The 12782-nt window shown below is 38.0% G+C and overlaps 1 protein-coding gene across 1 annotated transcript in view; it reads right to left on the minus strand.

The window, feature by feature from the left end:
• The window catches only part of TBC1D9 (TBC1 domain family member 9), a 42687-nt gene that overhangs the window by 10193 nt on the left and 19712 nt on the right, over positions 1–12782 (minus strand). The window contains exons 6-13 of the mRNA XM_054291474.1: positions 11999–12206; positions 9031–9237; positions 7466–7636; positions 6861–7011; positions 5263–5477; positions 3814–3931; positions 2601–2886; positions 1777–1906 (exon numbers count right to left, since the gene is read on the minus strand). Of these exons, the coding sequence (XP_054147449.1) occupies positions 1777–1906; positions 2601–2886; positions 3814–3931; positions 5263–5477; positions 6861–7011; positions 7466–7636; positions 9031–9237; positions 11999–12206 (1486 nt within the window). The remainder of the gene's footprint in view (positions 1–1776; positions 1907–2600; positions 2887–3813; positions 3932–5262; positions 5478–6860; positions 7012–7465; positions 7637–9030; positions 9238–11998; positions 12207–12782) is intronic.

Genomic DNA, 12782 nt, shown 5'->3' on the forward strand with positions numbered 1-12782 from the left:
GTATGTTGCAGATAAAGAAGTCTTGACAAAAACAGAATGCAGATAAACATGTAGAATGTAGATATTAATGAGTATCAGGTATCACAGAGGTATTTCAGGTATTCACAAAACCTTCAAACGACAGATCTTCTGAGGCTACACCTATTCCAGTAATCAGTTTATTTACTGGACTGGAGGCCCAAATAAGATGGTCTGTTCACATCCATAAAACTAAAACTCACGTAGTCTTCAAAAGAGGAAGGTTGCAGGTGATTACCTTCTGGGAATGGTCCTTTGTCCATGCTAAATTTCAAATTGTACAAGGGGTTGTTGGAAAGATGTCACCTGTTCAAGATCAAAGCTGTATCAAATCTTTCCACAGCCAAGACCTTCCAGTGTCAGTTCTCGAGTTAGTATGGCCAGACACCACTCTACACACAGCTGAAATGTTGAAGGCCAATTTTTTTCCTAACTAGCTAACACACAAATCAAATGAGTTAAACATGTAACAGCTCCGATTATGAGTTCACACTCCACAGACAGCTAGTGAGTTATGCAGAAGCTTTTAAAACTCCAGTTATTATGCAGTTTACTATAGAATTATTATGCAGTTTACTATGGAATTATTAGGGTTTTTAAAATAAATTAATTAACAGCAACTTTCTTGAAACGAATTCTCTCTTTGCAAGCAGCTCCTGCTTTCCTCATGGCTCCTCACTCACCATGCTACTTGTTTTGCCTAATTATACTGAAGAGCAGTTGGTTATTTACCTAGAAGGACATACAAGGTTCTGTGCTGCCAAAGCCCCAAAAAGACAAACTAGCTCTGCACGGAGTCAGATGATTCATTTTAGAGCAGTTAAGCCAAAGTAAGCAATCTTCATGATGAGGAAAATGGAAAAATGCATGGGAAACACAACTTCACATTAACACCTTGCTGGCCATTCTGACATCTACCAAACATTCATCTATCCTGACACACTTTTCCCTTCAGCACAGAACACACTAAGGACTGCCTACTTCCTTATTAAATGTGGTATATTAAAGCAAGGGGGGTTTAGGGCCATAGGAAGTGCCTTTGTAGAAAGCTGTGCTACTGCTAAGTGTAAATCAACTCCATATCAATGGAAGGGAATAATGGAAATTAAAGAGAAAAAATCTTTACAGTTTTTCTTTGATTTTTATAAAATATGGGTATGTCAGAGTAACCAGACATATTTTAACTGATGGCATTTTTTTTTAAATTTAAGGACAATTAAAGCAGCGTGCAGATTTTAGCTGGTTTTGCAGGCTTTGTCCTGCCCTTTAATAGATATTAGTTATTAGCAGCTCCTTTCACTTGGATTTTCTTTTAGCTTTGGTGATAGTAGAGAATATAGTAGCTCATGGTCAAAATCAGCACTTTTAAAACAAAGTTTCACTGATAAAAGAAAGGTCTTCTGAAATCATACAGATTTCACTACTATTTCAGTTTGGAAAAGCACAAAAAAGCTTAAATGAGAATTAACTCCTTTCAAATTAAAAGTTCAGCCTTTTGTTAGTAAATCACTGTTTGGTTGTGGGCTGCTCTCCTTTGAGGCCTCACACTTCTCTGAAAACAGCTCCAATTAAAAGTCTTGGTTAAAAGAAGAAGAAAGTCTAACTCCTCTTCCTTGCTCCATTTCAGGCCTCTCAGATGAATCTGCATTTCTTTTATGTTCTTTCTGTTTCAAGCAAAGCCAAACTAGAGTATCAAACTCCTCTGTGGAGCAGAAGCTGTGTTAGTTGGTAAGTTCCTGTTAAGAAGTCTTATCCTACCTCATAGGAAGACCTGATTAGCCTGAAGATATCCACCTCAGGATAAGGCTCTACATCATCACTGAGCAGGGAGTGAAGATGAGGAATGGGAGGAAGAGTACTGTCCTTATTAGTTACACTGTCCAAGTATCTGGTGGGAAAAAAATAAAGAAATGAGAAATTCAAGATAAATTTGTATGCCCTCCCTTCTGAGGGTTAACAGCATACAGGTTACATATTGATTATTACATGTAAAAGTGATAAAACCATTCTCTAGGAACAGTTAAGGTTATACTACTGAATTTTATTATGAAAAAATTCCAAAGTTCCAGAAGCATATGGAAAACTAAACACCACTACCAAACCCAAGAAAAGCAGAGGTTACACTCAGCAGCACTAGTTCTGATAGAATGACTCAAGCCACTGAAATCTATTTTTTCAAGATCCTACCTATTTATTCTGAGTCCAACTTAGTCTATTCCCAAAACAATCTTCCTTAACACCAAGGCTTTTTCTTAATACATAAAAGGTAGCAGGCTGAAGTAACAAAACCCATGTAATCCACTAAAATAATAAATCAAGTTAAATTTCTATAACTAGGTTTGGGAAGTTTATTCAAATGTCTTGAAAGAAGAATTTGCATCTTGTTGGTCACTTAGCATTATTTTAAAATAATATAAGGAACACCTTACATGGATGAAAGGAGACTACAAGTATGTAAAAGGTTTACATATAAGATACTGGTTTAAATTTAGTATTTCAACATAGAATACAAATCAGAAAAGCAAGAAAAAAAAAAACCAAAACCACAAAAACGAAGATACTTAATTTTCTGTAATAAATACCTTCCCAAGACTGTCATGGCTTCTCCATCATCTTTACAGTTAAGCAACTTGTCTACATTAGCTTCGAGGACAGCGAGTGCTAACTGAAATATCACCTTTATTCCTTCACAGAAGAAACAATCCACAACTACCACTGCACTTTCAAATGGCATTACACTGAGGAAAAGAGTGAGGAACCAGGACAAGGAGATGGTGGAGATTACACCCAAATCCTGCATGCAGTCATAAAGCTGTGGAATGTAGTCATGAGCCAACTCTTCAAAGACACCCTGATCCACCAATGCTCCTGTTGAAGATAAATAAGGCTGAATTAATTCAGGAGCAACTGATACATTGCCATTTAGGGGAGGAAAAAAACTCCTACATATTTTATGTATATAAATAAAAAAAAACTAAGAATATTTTGCATGGTGCTTATGCACATTTTCTCACTTTCAAATGAGTAACAGACTCCATTACACTACTATACATACAAATTGAACTGTAATAAGTTTTTTTCTGTTTTAATAATACACTTCAGAATAAATAAGAACAGAGTAATTTGGTCTAGCAGTAGCAGAAGTTAAATAGTGGCTTGATATTACCATTACTAATTGGAGTAAGACCTCAGCATCACCTGTTGAATGAGGCCAGAGTGACTGTGAGGGTTCAGATTTACTTCAAGAGAACTCTGTATTATAGATTCCCATGCCACAACATTAGTGTTTTAAACAGGCCAGGAAGAACAATTTCTAAGGCTGAGTATCTCAAGTACTTGTGAGCTATAGTAAAAACAGATTCCATGATAAATTGAAGTCACTGTCTTTGACATGCACAAGGAAGCTCATCTGACAACAGCTTTCTGATATTTGTGCCCTTCCACATCAGAGGTACAGGCACAAAGACTTCTACTGCAAACTGCTAAAGCTCCTGTTTCCACCTTACCTTAATCAGCTAATTGGATCATCTAAAACTCAAATTTTAGCCTCCCATCTTTTTCTTAACAATCTACTTTACTTAACCCCAATTTAGAATGTCATCTGACCCTGAGTAGGTGATAAACTATTAGCAATAACATTACCTCTTTAGGAAATTCCCTTTATTCTCCTGAGCAGGCTGGCTCATCACCAGCATGCACAGATGCACCTACCCATATATTTGTTTCAGTACAAATAACACCAGTTCATTTGGTTAGTTTTTATAGTGTCATTTCAAACATGTCCCCAGGGCATACCAACAACTCTCGTGTTGTAGTAGTCAGGCAGCATACGCTCACACAGAGCCACCAGCAGCCAGAAAGCTTCCTCCTCTTTTGCATAAAGGAGGAGCACTGAAGTGACAATATTCATAGCCTAAAAGAAAGGGAAATACAATTATTTAATATCTAGCACTGTACCTGGACGGAAAAGTGGTTAGGAAACTTCAAATCACAGAAAATTGTAAGGCTTTTCTTTCGTTTTGTTGTTGTTTCACTGGGGCCTTTTGGTGGGTTTTTTTGGGTTGTTTGTTTTGTGTTGCAGATTTTTTTTTAAGAAATCAAGATTTTTCTTCCTAATCAAGGGCTAAGCCAGGTCTGCAAGCATCTGTTACACTGCTACTGATATTCTGCCATAGGTGCTCTTGGGGAATTTGGGTCTGGTGCAGCCAGAACACCTCCCACAGCACTAGTGATGGGCCTGAATTCTCACTGTAGCTGAACCAAACCTCAAGGTTATTAATTACTGTGACAGTTCTAGGGACCAGAACTGAAATGTCTTTCTACTGCTTCTCTGTTAAATAATCTTTAAAAACGTTGTAGCTATTACTTAGTACCTCATGTGTTATTAAATAATTTATGATGGTATCTTGTTACAACTGCTTGCACTTACTCAAGTTGCATCTGGAAGTCTTAAAAGTTAGACATTAATAAGGCTTCTTAATACTAATAAATCTAAGTTTCTTCTTTGCAAAAGTATGTAGGAAGGCAAAAAAAGACCCAGTGATAAACCAAAATTATATAGTATGAAAGAAATATTTAGGACCAGAAACTAGTGACTTGAATTATGCAAAACCATGCACTGGGGTCAGCATTAACTCCACAGATATATGGTTTGGAATCCCAGTGATATCTCCTAGGATACTTTATTTTTTCCAAAGTGTTTGGGGGGTTTTTGCTTGGTTTTTCGGTTGTTTTCTGGTTTTGTTTCTTTTCATTGTTTTGAATGATGACATGGCATCATTGAAAGAGGAAAGGAGGTTCTGGAGGGCTATAAGTAACATACTGAATAACATTTCATTATAAGATGGACAGGTAAAAATAGATAAAAATTTAAGACTGAACACAATGTGTTTTGGTTTTGAGGGTATTTTTTGTTAATATGAAAATAACCTTTCTTCAGGGTACATTGTCATTTTCTGTAGACAGCTCTGTTATCATCTGTCCAGTTTGTAGATTTATGAGCAGAAATTATGCTTACAGAAAATCTCTCAATGTGTGCTGCTAATAGTGCTGTTAGAGCAGGTCCTTGTGTGACAACCCTCTGGCCTCAGCATTCCTGCCTCTCTGCAGCACTGAGCTCACAGCACCATCCACAGCTCAGTGTGCTTCACACAGCCAAACCCTCACGTGCATGACTGAAGGAACAGACTGCAAGGACAGAACTGGAACTCCAGAAACTGAAGGAGTGCAGGGGATTTCAATTACCTGACAATATCCTATGTTTGGATTTCTGAAAGCATAAGCTGTCAAGACTCTCCTTAAAGCAGCAATACCCATCTCATTCTGGAATGCGGGGTGTTCTGGAAGGGAGCGGTGCAGATCCCTCTCTATCTCTTCTGTAGCAAGATTGTATTTTCCCATTGATTTCTCCACTAGGTCCTCATAATAGCCAGGATGAGTGGTCATTTCATTAATGGCTCCTAGGAGAAGGAGAACAGCGTTAAAACCAGGAGAAAATGGAAGGTTTAGCAGGTACAGTACTTCAACATGATAGTCTGCTCCCCTTCCATTCCAAGTGTCACCAAGAACTCTGAAAGCAAATATGAAAATATTATTTCTTTAAAGGTGATTTAAAAATTTAGAAGTATGTGCTTTGGTGATTGTCAGCCCTTCCTGTCTTCTCTACAGGCATTTTACAATGAGGTTAAAATCCCTCTCAGCCAGAACGAAACAAGAGGCATGAAGAACAAACCAACTGTGCAGTCACATGGTATCATGAGCTCCCTCTGCAGCTGGCTGTGGGTTTGGATATCCTAAATAACTCAAAACTTGTCTCTGAGAAAGCTACATGCCCTGGGAACAGAGTAGATTAGTGTCTGGTTGCAGAGAGTATGACATGTCAGCCAAAAGCAAGAGACAAAAACTTATGAGTTCTGTTCCTACTTCTGAAAATGATGCTGTCATCCTGGGCAGGGCACTCAGCCTTAGGGATACAACTACATGCTCACAGAGTTGCTATGAGATTTCACTACTGGCTTTACAACTTCTCCAGAAACAAAATCAAGCATCAGTAGCACAAAGTAATCTACACAGAAAGTATGAGTTACAGATACACAGTAAACATTAGTCCAAACTAGCTGTTAATAGGACGCAAAACAGAGCTCTGCATTTCTGTGTCTATCTTCCAAAAACATTCCTCTAGTGCCCAGCAGTAAAGAGAAAATGTACATGACTATATTACTGGGGAAGAAATAGAGAACAAACTTGAAAGCATCATGAGGTCATCAGATAAAAGGCCCTTGTGTTCATATCACAAGTGGAGTGGGTAGCTGTGGTAATTATCTTGGGGAGGGTAGAGCTAAAGAAGGCATGTGGTGATAGGTTATGAAGAATGCCTGAGGTAGGATGGATTTCCATATAACTAGTAATAAAATTGTTCAACTTAAAAAAAAAACAACTTTAAGTGGACACATATCAAGAGAATCCTTTGGAAGTCCTTGCAACAATTGCTGTGAAGGCTAAAAGCTCAACTGGATCCAGAAATTATTAAATAAATGGGAATTAGGCTTGCTGGTGGTTGCTGAACACCTAGAAGGTCCCTAAACGACTGGCTTCTGGTTGCCAAGCATGTGTTCTGCTTTTTATGTATTCTTCCTAAATTATGTGAGCCTGTTTGAGAAAGGGCATTTGCTGGTCTTACAGAAATCTTGTCTAAACTTGTCTGGTGCCCGCTAACAATCACAGCCTTACTTAATCCAAATATTTTCAGACACTTATTATGTGCACCTTTAATCACCTTTGAATTCCCTTCTTCCCTCATGCCTTTGCTTATATCCCACAGACACATTCAAAGGGAAACCTACCTGAAAAGAGCAGCCAAAGCTCCCCTCTCATGCTTTCTGGAATGCCCTTTAGCACAAGGTCTCTTGTTTTCTCTGTACGATACATACAGACCCCTTGGCCATATTCAGCAAAGTGAATCTTCCAGGCCTGCTCCTTCAGGAACTCCTTGGCCTAAAAGCAAAGAAAGGCAGGCATAAACATGCATCTTCTCTTTCTAACACTCTGACCCACTAAAATCTTGAGTGCTAAAAAGCCTGCAATACCCTAACCTTCCAAGTGAACAAGAAGTAACCTGGCTGCAGTCCAGTTACCTTCTTAGTGGGCTGCCTCCTCCCATTCCCCAGTTTCTACGCCAGTAGACCTTGCTGCTAAGAGAAGCAGTTATACTTAAGAGCAGGAATACAACAACATCCCCTTGAATTACATCCAGACTTTCTTTTATGTAGCGAAGTTATTTGTACTGGTAAAACAACAATATGTTCAAGCCTTTACTTCTGTGAAAAATACTGCCTCTTCTTAACTGTCCGTCAGAATCAAACTCTTCTGGGTCAGCAACATGGGTTTTAAGGCAAACATAATCTGACAGCCTTTTCAGTCAGGTGGAGCACTCAGAAGTGCATTTTACCAGCTTAGGGTTGAACTCCTCGGGTGACCTGCGGCGATACATTGTCATTAAAGCTTGAGTTGCTGTTGGAATTCCGTTGTCATTGAGGTTGAATTGTCGCTCTCCCTCTGACTCAGAGCTCAGGCTTTTGTGAGGGCTGGCAGAAATTAAACTACTTGACCTTGTAAACACCTGGAGAAAGCAGCCACAAGCAATACAGGCATAAAGATGAGCCAGTGTCTGGACTTTTTACTTCACTTTACCTCAAAATGTATACATGCTAACGGTTAACAAAAACATAAACCAGCAGAAATTAACCAGTAGAGAGAGAATAACAGAATAGCTTCCAGTTTCTCAACAGCTCTCCTGAAACACAACCAAATTCTAGAACTAGAACTGCTGGGGTAATGTTAGCCCTAAGTAGCCCTGCGCAATAGAACAGCTCCCTTGATCTGGCAATATCATAGGACTACTAGATTGTGATTTGGAAGAAAAGTATTTTGAAGAAAAAGGATTTTCTGACTTCTCAAACAGCTTTGAAACTGTATCATAGTAAAATCTCATGGAGCAGTTCACACCAAATGCCTGAAATTGCAAGTCAGTCATGCATATCTAGATATGGAGTCATATTATGAATTGTAGTAAATGCTTACAATAATTTGTGTTTATAATACAGTAGGTAGAACACTTAGATCCATTTACAGCAAAAGTTCCAGCACTGTACATGCCTACATGCTCTGGTATACAACAGCACAGTAATTATACCTCACCCCCAACAAAGCAAGTAGAAAAATTCTTTGAAGACACACATTGCAAACAGGGTAGGGCTCCACAGGACAGTACTAAGGTATGGCTTACGACAGACTTGGAATGTGAGATATACCAACATCATAGCAAAATGATACACCACAAAAGCCTCTTCTACTTTGAGATCTGAATTATTATACTTTGCTGGGTTTAACAGAACTGATGAGGTTGTTATATGACCTGAATTTCATACATAAAAGCTGGAATTCAGCAGAAGGCTTGACATTCAAAGCACCTAAAAAAGTGTATCTAGTCATAACTTTTAAGAACTATTTACTTTGCACACATATGTAAGGAGGTGGTTCAGAATAGGGTCATTTGATGCTCAGGACAGAGCTGGTTTTTTCCTGTTAGGTCAAATGTTCCAAAGTTCACTAGCAGGGCACATACAAGCCAGCTCAGCTCAGGCATTGTTTTCAGAAGAATCAAAAGACAGGATTTAGCAGCTAAAGTCTTGAATAAAAGGAGTTTCGTGCCAACTGATAATTTCTTCAAATTATTAAAATTCCAAAATTACATTTCAGTTGGACAAGTAAATAGATATAAAAAGTACTATTCAATTAACCAGTTAATTAACTATGACACTTCTCTTAGGTTTAACAGGAAAAAGACAGATATCCTAACTGACAAATTTTAACACTTCAGCTCAAAGGCATTAACAAAAAAGAGGTCACATTTCTGTGCCTAAAGGTTTAGCTTTACAAAAACGTAAAGGTGCTTCCTCTCCCCACAGCAGTTAAAATCCTCTTCTAGTAAATTATTCGTGTTCCTTCACATACCTCATCATCCGAGCTGATATAGCTTCCAGAAATATTTTTATCCAAGTATATTTTTGAGGTGGTTTGTTGCAGAAAGTCTGAAATCCTCTGCACAAGGAAGTCTCTGTCTTTCAAGTTGGCAAAGAGGAACGTCATTCTGTTTTTCGTGCTGATTGACAGTGGGCTGGGCAGCACGCTGGAGCTGTCTGCCTTTTCCACTATTGTCACCTAGGAACAAACAGTTGCTACAGCTTAAGATCTTTAGGTAATCAAGCTGCTTGGTGTAAGAAACCATCTTAATACAATAAAGCCTCCTTCCACCCTTATATCAAATCCCAGTGGACACTCCTTTGCCAGAAAACATGGTTTGCATACAAGGGCTTACCAGCCTGAAAGATAAAGGCTGTAATCCCTCAAACAACTGGTTTCAGTACATTTTCCATCAAAAATCCCCTGCACTACTTAGCTGATTTTACTCAGACTGCATTTTAAAATAATCAGTAAAACAAAATTCCATCTGTGGGATACAAATCTATCAGCTTTTTTGTAGAACTTCCAAATCCCTCTCTTGCTTCCTAACATCAGCAGCACAGGTCACAGAAACCTTGGCCTATCTTTTAGTGCCAATACATGTGAATAAACCATTTCTGAGATGATGCTCCTGCACAACTGTACTACAGCTGCATACTGTGAAAACAGTTGCACAGTGGTATTTTAAATGCATTTTCACAGCACACAGGAACTTGCAACAAAGGGAAATTAGCCCTATATCTTCCCTTACAAAGGAAAATATCTAACTCTGAGAGGTGGAGGCTTCTCAATGGCCTTCAGTTGTTAGAGGAACAGTCACTAATCTAACTGAACTCCAGCCTGTAAACAGTACTCATACCACAATCTACTGAGTACAGAGAATGAGTTCCCTGAGGTTTTGGTAAAGCACATTAACACACAGAAATCTCAGGGATAAGTCATACACTGTTGATGAATTATGTAACAGTTGTGTGCCCTAAACATTACCAACTATTACCTCATAAACATATCAGTCCCTCAAACTTGTGCAGTTCATACATTGAACAAAACACAAATCACAATTATAAATACTTTGAACTATTGCTTTTATTACTTTAGATGATTTCTTAATGAAAACTGACTTACTGCCTTCAGAACAGAAAGCAGGACATTTAATTTCACTAGGACTTTGACTCTTGTCCCTTTAACCTTTTTAAAACCAGAAATCAATGGTAAGACATAAGTACTACAATATTAATAGCTCTAGGGTAACCATTTTTCATACATTCTCTTTGAAGACTTAAAGACTGCAGTGCACCACTCAGGGGCTAAACCACTTCTCTGTTCTCTCCACCTCCTTTTATTTTTCTGTTAACTACAAATCTACTATCTACTTGTTAACTTAAAGGACTTCACTAACAGCATATTGAAGTTAGCTAAACAGTGTTCCCTATGTTTCCTGTTCCACTTAAAAGCTGTCTGAGTACAATCAGCACACAATACAGGTTCTAAAGGCACAGGACAGTCATTATTAAAGCAAGCCTAATTATAGCTCTGCTATAATGAGAGCTGATATCCACCTATTTCCTATTCAATAGAGACACACACATATCTGAGGTGCTTTATCTTGGAGAGGGCACCTGCTGAAGGTGCAGTGAGCAGTGCAGTCAGCCACTGAAAAGCATCTTTCCCCCTCATAATTTCTGAATCAATGCTTTGCTATTGTCTCATCTGTCAAAACACCTCCAGGATATTACAGAACATTGGAATTAACTTAAGGTTTAACTCAAAGCTTTCATTAGATAGAAAGGTTTCCTTTAATTACTACAGGTACTGATCAGATGTTCTGAGGACTGGCACTACCCCCCTGGTTTACTGTTCTCCTTGCTGGTGCTGAGACTTGAAGCTGTTCAAACAGAAGCATTTATTCCTTCACCTACTTCTGTCTCTTAAAGCTTTGGAGCTGCTTTGAATCCTGTGCTGCTGTGACTGTGGCTATCAAAAGCAGTTGCTGAATCTGCATTCAGGAAAAGAGGTCCTGTTAAATAAAGACTTTGACTCCTCCTCCACCACTTTACCTGCAGGACTGCCATTCCCTCTGATTTTCAGACAAACAGTGAAACCGTAACTGAATGTCTCATCCCAAACAACCAAAGTTGTTGCAACAAGCTGCTGAGAACCTGTACTTCAAAGTTTCTGAACATGTACTCGTTTTACTCTTTATGATTTGCAGGGGAAAACAGTGCCTTGAAGTATTCCATCATTCTTCAGTCAAGCCAAACTGTCCTTGGTTACATCAGCTTTGCTACTACTTCCAAAACTTACTTACCACAATTTTCCATTAACCCACAAATCAAGTCAACCATAAAAAAAACTCCCCAACATAATTATTTTTTAATTGCATCAAAGAAACTCTTCTTACTGATGATCTGCTTTAAGCAACCAGCTTTGAAAAGGGAAACACACCAATTTGAAAAATACAGACAAAATATTTTCCACATACAAGAATAAACAATTGCAAGTCTGTGTGAAGAGGCAACTCAAAACTTTAGGATTATGAATCTTTTTACATCTGACAAAAGTAAATCTTATCTGACAGATTCTTTAACAGAATTTCCACTCTAGGAAGTTTCACCCTCCACTCCTCCCTATGAGGCACAAAAAATGTAAAATTGGGCTGTAAATCAGAATACAAGTTATGAGAGAGGAAGAATTCACAAGGGTTATGAAAACTGATAGAAAAAATTCCATGCAAGCTTCAGTAGTAGGAACCATGAACTAAGATAGATAGTCATTAAATATTACCTAGAACACATCAGTATGGCATGCTCACAAGAGATAAAAAGGATGAAAAGAGGCTTTTCTCCAAAAAGAATAAAAAAAAATAGTCAAAAACCCCCACCAAAATAAAAAAAATCAAAGCTAAATAATACACTGCTTATTTAAATTGCCATATAAATTTAAAAATACAAGTATTTACCTCTCGAAGAGGGATAATAAGGCTGCACAAGTTCTCTTCTTTACTAGTAAAGCAAATGTAGTTTGTAGACACAAACATCTGACCCAAAATATGCATTTTGTTGAAAGGAGTCCAAAGAGTACAGTCTGTGTGTCCATCTAATTTCTCATCCTTGGGGAGTCGGAACAATGCACGGTATCTCTCGCTCTTTGCTCTGGCATCAAGATCTCTAAAAAAACCCACAGAAAGATTTTCTTGGTTTAGGGAACGTATTAATACATTTTAAGATATATTTTATGCAAATCATTGCAAGTTACCTGCAACACGTAACTCAGCTAAGCAAGGAGTGTACAGCAAAAAGCTGGAAATAATTTGCCTATAGGGGAGATACAGTCTTCACTTTTGGAAGGTTCTAAAACCACCTGAGAAAAAAGTCTGCTATGAATGACTCAGACATTCATCCTCACTTCTCAGAGAGGAAAGACTGAGTGAGCTTTCCATATTCAGCTGCACTTTCTGAGAATATATACAGTGAATCCATTTTTTGCTTACAGTAATAAAAAAAATGCTTTTTTGAGGCTTTTTTATTAACATTATGGAATCCTTAAGGTTAGAGTTTGGTAACAATTTCAAGACTTAGTCTTGATAATGCATTCAGTGCAAAACACTCAACAGTAAGGACAAACAAAAGTGATACAATGCGTGTCAGATGTCACTAAATAATGAGAAATATAAACAAGCACTGGCTATAATTCTGTATGGTACACTAACATGAATGGCATATAAAGAAAAAATGAAAAAGAAA

The sequence above is a fragment of the Melozone crissalis genome, unplaced genomic scaffold (genome assembly GCF_028551555.1).
Source record: "Melozone crissalis strain CALT ecotype California unplaced genomic scaffold, PUWL_Pcris_2 ptg000006l_1, whole genome shotgun sequence".
NCBI classification, from domain to species: domain Eukaryota; kingdom Metazoa; phylum Chordata; class Aves; order Passeriformes; family Passerellidae; genus Melozone; species Melozone crissalis.